At 46.3% G+C, this 7,017-nt stretch overlaps 1 protein-coding gene across 2 annotated transcripts in view; it reads right to left on the bottom strand.

The window, feature by feature from the left end:
• Positions 1 to 1,239: 1,239 nt before the first annotated feature.
• EXOSC1 (exosome component 1) overlaps positions 1,240 to 7,017 on the bottom strand; it is a 12,115-nt gene continuing 6,337 nt past the window's right edge. Inside the window, exons 3-7 of one of the 2 annotated variants that reach the window (XM_011951187.1) lie at positions 6,454 to 6,542; positions 4,344 to 4,377; positions 2,797 to 2,847; positions 2,278 to 2,362; positions 1,240 to 1,650 (exon numbers count right to left, since the gene is read on the bottom strand). In XM_011951187.1, the coding sequence (XP_011806577.1) occupies positions 1,544 to 1,650; positions 2,278 to 2,362; positions 2,797 to 2,847; positions 4,344 to 4,377; positions 6,454 to 6,542 (366 nt within the window). In that variant the 3' untranslated portion in view covers positions 1,240 to 1,543. The remainder of the gene's footprint in view (positions 1,651 to 2,277; positions 2,363 to 2,796; positions 2,848 to 4,343; positions 4,378 to 6,453; positions 6,543 to 7,017) is intronic. The other variant, XM_011951186.1, reaches the window with a different exon arrangement.

Raw genomic sequence — 7,017 nt, 5'->3', positions numbered from 1 at the left:
AAAAAAAAAAAAAAAATTGCATGTACAACAAACAAAAACACCAAGGCCAGGCATGGTGGCTGATGCCTGTAAGCCCAGCACTTTGGGAGGCCAAGGCAGGTGGATCACCTGAGGTCAGGAGTTCAAGACCAGTCTGGCCAACATGGTGAAACCTCATCTCTGCCAAAAGTTAGCTGAGCGTGGTGGCGCATACCTGTACTCCCAGCTACTGGGAAGGCAGAAGCTGCAGTGAGCTGAGATTGCGCCACTGCACTCCAGCCTAGGTAACAGCAAGACTCTTGTCTCAAAAACAAACAAAAAACAAAACCTGGATGTGGATCTACAATGATCTCAATCTTGGTAAAATTTTCAAATAAAGAAACCCTAACGTTCAAGGTTAGGAAGCAGAGGATAGAAACTAAGGTGGGCTGATTCTAAAGCTCACATTATGCACTGTCACTAATACTGAAGATACGGGCTTCTTGAGTAACATCTCAAGAAGTGACATCTCAAGACTTGTATTTTGTCAGCAACCTCTCCATGCTTAACTTTCATCCCTTCCTCATCCCCAAACTTATGCCTTCATTTCTGCTTCTGTACTTACCCTGGGCTTGTCTCTCTGCCTTGAATATATTCACTTACTTATGTTCTTTAATTTATTTTTATCTCATGTCACTAATCCTTTCCTGGCCACCTCATATGACAGTACTCTGTCCCACTTTTCAATTCAGATTTAACATTTCCTGGAGTACCTACTATATCAGTAATGTGTATCAAATACTTTTAGACATGTTACTTATTTTTTGAGACAGAGTCTCGCTCTGTTGTCCAGGCTGGAGTGCAGTGGCACAATCTTGGCTCACTACAACTTCCACGTCCAGGGTTCAAGCGATCTTCCTGCCTCAGCTTCCCAAGTAGTTGGGATTACAGGCATGTGTCACCACGCCTGGCTAATTTTTGTATTTTTAGTAAAGACGGGGTTTTACCATGTTGGCCAGGCTGGTCTCGAACTCCTGACTTCAACCTGACTCGGCCTCCCAGAGTGCTGGGATTTACAAGCATGAGCCACCACGTCCGCCTCACATGCTATCTGTATCACATGTGTCCTCAAATTTTCATTAAACCATAATGTACCTGAATGAAGGGGACGTATGTAAAGCACTTGACTCAGTGCCTAGCACAGTGAGTACTCAATAAGCAGAAGTACTGAAATGTCCTGACACCATTTAGATGTCTTTCTCTGCTTAAGACAACATAACATCCTTTTAGTAAAAAAGTTTTATCATAACAAAAAATATGTATTTATAAGGACTGTCAGGGGGAATACGCTATTTCCAATATCACAGTTTTGTTTGTTGGTGCCTTGAAAAGGTAAGTTTTATTACTCAAGAGAATGAAATCCACTGATAGGTTCACAGAAACGTGTTCCATCTACAGCATAAGTTTCTGGCAGATTTTTCTGGAAGTGGCTGTTGGCCGACGCCAGGTGTTTGAATAGACAGCAGCATCTTGGTGTTATACTCAGGAACAGCTTACCCCCTTCCATGGGGTAAGAAGTGGCTTCTTAGGTCTGCAAGAATTCAGGTTGTACTCGGGCTACTTTCCGGAATTCTTTAGTGTGGGTCTTAGGGCACTGCATCTCACACCAGCTGATGGGAACCATCTGGATACCTGGAAGGGAAAAGCTGGTGGAGCCCAGACCCCAAAGATTTGCCTGGGACTCCTCTTTTATGCTGGGTATGAAACTAAAGTGCCACCAAGCTTCCTACTGAACCTCAACTCATAAAGAAAAAACTTTGTTCTACTGACTTATGGAGTCCCGTTTCCTTGGATTTATATAAGGAGAATCAGGCTGGGTGTGGTGGCTCACACCCACAATCCCAGCACTTTGGGAGGCCAAGGCGGGCAGATCATTTGAGGCCAGGAGTTTGAGACCAGTCTGGCCAACATGGCGAAACCCCATCTCTACTAAAAATACAAAAATTAGCTAGGTGTGGTGGTGTGTGTCTGTAATCCCAGCTACTTGGGTGATGAGAATTGCCTGAACCCGGGAGGTGAAGGCTGTGGTGAGTGGAGATCGCACCACTGCACTTCAGCCTCGACACACTGAGACCCAGTCTCAAACAACCACCACCACCAGCACCAAGCAAAAAAGAAAAAAAAAAAATCATTCTAATCTCAGAAGGAAACATCTATAGCCATACTGCTTCCCAGATAAGGGAAACCAGGAAAAACAATGGATGAATCCCAAACCATAGCTCCAGGGAAAGTAAGGATGTGGAAGCAAGGCCATCTCACCTGACTCACTGTGGGCTACCACCACTCCCAGCTCGTTCTCGGCAGTGGTTAGCAGGTAGTTGGACTGTGCATCACCTAAGGAGATCTAGTCACATAACACTGAAGGAAAATGAGGAGTTAGAAGTCTTCCCCCAACCGTAGCCACCTGAGTTGTTTTTCTACTTTCTCTTTGTTTTGTTTTTTTGAGACGGAGTCTCGCTCTGTTACCCAGGCTGGAGAGCAGTGGCGCGATCTCAGCTCACAGCAACCTGTGCCTCCAGGGTTCCAGCGGTTCTCCTGCCTCAGTTTCCCGAGTAGCTGAGATTACAGCCATGTGCCACCACGTCCAGCTAATTTTTGTATTTTCAGTAGAGACAGGGTTTCACCATGTTGGGCCAGGCTGGTCTCGAACTCCTGACCTCAGGTGATCCACCCGCCTTGGCCTCCCAAAGTGCTGGGATTACAGGCATGAGCCACCACGTCCAGCCTCCATCTCTTCTTTTGACAAAAAACCAGAAGTCTGCTGGGAATAAAGGATACCACTTTGGCCAAGACAATGTCACCTGGGCGGAAACTCTTATAAATTTCAACCTGTAAAGAAAGAACAGGAATGGTAAGTGAAAAGTCCTAGACTGGGTCTAGAACTCCTGACCTCAGGTAATCTAACTGCCTCAGCTTCCTAAAGTGCTGGGATTACAGGCATGAGTCACCTTGCCCAGCCTGTGAGAAAGAATTATTCTGTAGATTCCTAGTAAATAAAGAGCTACAAGAACAGACAGAACAAGTCTTAATTGGGACCCAGCTGCTACTCAGAGGAGCAGGGTGGAGAAGCATCCTCAGACCACACGGAGCAGCAGCATCAATACCTCTGATGAGATAAAGGCAGATCAGATTTGGAAACTGTGAACCCTTCTGGTAAAGCCAGTCTACTTTCTAATCCTGGAGGGTAGAAATCATCATTACTCATGTCAAGTCAACAACTTTTTTTTTTTTTTTTTTTTTGAGACGAAGTCTCGCTCTGTGGCCCAGGCTAGAGTGCAGTGGCCGGATCTCAGCTCACTGCAAGCTCCGCCTCCCGGGTTCACGCCATTCTCCTGCCTCAGCCTCCCGAGTAGCTGGGACTACAGGCGCCCGCCACCTCGCCCGGCTAGTTTTTTTTTTTGTATTTTTTAGTAGAGACGGGGTTTCACCGTGTTAGCCAGGATGGTCTTGATCTCCTGACCTCGTGATCCGCCCGTCTCGGCCTCTCAAAGTGCTGGGATTACAGGCTTGAGCCACCGCGCCCGGCCAAGTCAACAACTTTTAATTGCTTCTATAGTATTATCATACAAATGAAAAGTTGTTTTTTTTTTTTTTTTTTTTTTGAGACGAAGTCTCGCTCTGTGGCCCAGGCTAGAGTGCAGTGGCCGGATCTCAGCTCACTGCAAGCTCCGCCTCCCGGGTTCAAGCGATTCTCCTGCCTCAGCCTCCTGAGTAGCTGGGATTACAGGCGCGCAGCATGACGCTGGCTAGTTTTTGTATTTTTAGTAGAGACAGGGTTTCACCATGTTGGTCAGACTGGTCTTGAACTCCTGACCTCGTGATCTGCCCGCCTTGGCCTCCTAAAAAGCTGGGATTACAGGTGTGCACCACCACACCTGGCCCTTTTTTGTTAAGAGGTAGAATCCCACTGTGTCACCCAGGCTGGAGTGCAGTGATGCAATGGTAGCTCACTGCAGCCTTGGACTGCTGGACCAAGGGATCCTCCTGCCTCAGCCTCCCAAGTAGCTAGGACTACAGGTTCGTGCCACCACATAACCTCAAACTCCTGGGCTCAAGCAATCCTCCAGCCACATCCTCTCAAGCAGCTGGGACTACAAGCATGAGCCACCATGCCCGCTAATTTTTAATTTTTAAAATTTTTGTAGAGACAGGGTCTCGCTGTGTTGCCAGGGCTGGTCTTGAAGTCCTGGACTCAAGTGATCCTCCTGCCTCAGCCTCCCAAAGTACTGGGATTACAGGTGTGTGCAACCATGCCTGGTCTGAGATAATACTTTTAAGGGATTGAGATTTGTAAAGCCGTTAAAAAAAGAGAACCAACCAACAACCTTGTCTTTTTCAGTTGCTCGGACATCTTCCTTGCTATAAAAAAAGAATTAACAGAAAGATTAATTATCTGTGAGAAATAATTTTTTTTTTTTTTTTTCAAGACAGAGTCTCCCTCTGTCACCCAGGCTGGGGTACAGTGGCACGATCTTGGCTCACTGCAACCTCCGCCTTCTGGCTTCAGGCATTTTTCTTGCCTCAGCCTCTCAAGCAGCTGGAATTACAGGCATGTGCTGCCACGCCCGGCTAGTTTTTGTATTTTTAGTGGAGATGGGGTTTCACCACGTTGGCCAGGCTGGTCTTGAACTCCTGACCTCAGGTGATCTACCCGCCTCAGCTTCCCAAAGTGCTGGGATTACAGGCATGAGTCACCTTACCCAGCCTGTGAGAAAGAATTATTCCGTAGATTCCTAGTAAATAAAGAGCTACAAGAACAGACAGAACAAGTCTTAATTGGGACCCAGCTGCTACTCAGAGGAGCAGGGTGGAGAGCAGATCAGATGTGGCAAGAAAGGATAAGGAGTTTTGTTGCCTCAGGGCTTGAATAGAAGCACTAGAGCAGGGGTCCCCAACTTCTGGTGGCCTGTTAGGAACCGGGCTGCACAGAAGGAAGTGAGTGGTAGGCAAGCTTCATCTGTATTTACAGCTGCTCCCCAATTGCATACATTACTGCCTGAGCTCCGCCCCTGTCAGATCAAAGTGGGCATTAAATTCTCATAGAAGTATGAACCCTATTGTGAACTGTGCATATGAGGGATCCAGGCGGCCCACTCCTTATGAGAATCTAATGCCTGATGATCTGTCACTGTCTCCCATCACCCCCAGATGGGACCATCGAATTGCAGGGAAAGAAACTCAGGGCTCCCGCTGATTCTGTATTATGGTGAGTTGTACAATTATTTCATTATATATTACAGTGTAATAATAATAGAAATAAAGTACACCATAAATGTAATGCACTTGAATCATTCTGCAACCACTCCCACCACAGTCTGTGGAAAAACTGTCTTCCAAGAAACTGGTACCTGGTGCCAAGAAGCTTGGAGATTGCTGCACTACAGAACCACATCAAATCCTGAGGCTGGAAAGGGCCTCAAAAGTCAGATTATCTGCCTGGCAAGAAATGTTTGTCCTTTCTCAAGGAAGCCACAGGAAATCACCGTCTCACTCACAAATCTTTTTAATGTTTTATAACCTCTGAGTTCAATCTATATTAAATTTTTTAAAAAGTGCTTCCTAAAATGCCTTCCACTTTGGTTTGAGTCATCCTGACACTGCTAAACTTCAGCTTCACTCAATTCTTTTTGCTTTACTTTTCATTTATTTATTTGTTTTTTGAGACAGAGTCTCACTTTGTCACCCAGGCTGGAGTGCAGTGGTACAATCTCAGCTCACTGCAACCTCCGCCTCCTAGGCTCAAGTGATCTTCCCCTTCAGCTCCACAAGTAGCTGGGACGACAGGTATGCACCACCATGCCCAGCTAATTTTTTTTTTTCAAGAGACGGAGTCTCGCTGCGTACCCTGTGCTGGAGTGCAGTGGCGCGATCTTGGCTCACTGCAACCTCTGCCTCCTGGGTTCAGCCTCCTAAGTAGCTGGGATTACAGGCACACGCCACCATGTCCAGCTAGTTTTTGTATTTTTAGTAGAGACGGGGTTTCACCATATTGGCCAGGCTGGTCTCAAACTCCTGACTTTGTGATCCGCCTACCTCGGCCTCCCAAAGTGCTAGGATTACAGGTGTGAGCCACTGTGCCCGGCTAATTTTTGTATTTTTTACAGAGACGGGGTTTCACCATGTTGGCTAGGCTGGTCTCAAACTCCTGATCTCAAGAGATCCACCCGCCTCAGCTTCCCAAGGTACTAGGATTACAGGCATGAGCCACTGTGCCCAGCCTTTGCTTTACTTTTAAACCCTCTCTTGTTAATATTTTCCTTTTGTCCTAGCTCATTCACATATTTTTGGATACTATTAGGGGAGAATCAAAGCACAAAGAAGAAAAATGGGCAAGAGAAAAATAGGAATTGTAACTGTTGCTCAAAATTCTGGTGTCCTAGTCTATCCTAATCTTATTGCAGTTGCTAAGGCATACGTGATAAGGATACTTCTTACCGGATAGTTCCTCGAAAAGAGTTCTTAAGTGGCATGGACCCCACATATAGGATGTGTACTTTGGCAAAGCGTGAATTGATACTAGAGACCTGTGGAATAGAGAAAAGATCAGCATCAGAGTATAAGCAGTTGTCAGCTCAAGGAAGCAGCAACAAACTGGGGATTACTAGGACTTCAATGCAAGCAACCCTACTAAGTAGAGAATTTAAGACAAGTTAACTCCTACTTCTCTGCATAAGTGACACATGTAAAGGGGAATAAGAGCCACTCTGGCCACTTGATAGAGTTACCATGGGAAACAAAGATGGTATGGGTTTTTTTTTTTTTTTTGAGACAGAGTTTCGCTCTTAGTGCCCAGGCAGGAGTGCAATGGCGCGATCTTGGCTTACCGCAACCTCTGCCTCCCGGGTTCAAACAATCCTCCTGCCTCAGCCTCCTGAGTAGCTGGGATGAAAGGCATGCACCACCATGCCCGGCTAATTTTGTATTTTTAGTAGAGACAGGGTTTCTCCATGTTGGTCAGGCTGGTCTCGAACTCCTGACCTCAGGTGATCTGCCTGCCTC

This window comes from Colobus angolensis, unplaced genomic scaffold, assembly GCF_000951035.1.
Source record: "Colobus angolensis palliatus isolate OR3802 unplaced genomic scaffold, Cang.pa_1.0 Scaffold316, whole genome shotgun sequence".
Classification (NCBI taxonomy): domain Eukaryota; kingdom Metazoa; phylum Chordata; class Mammalia; order Primates; family Cercopithecidae; genus Colobus; species Colobus angolensis.
This window is presented reverse-complemented; position numbering and strand designations above follow the sequence as displayed.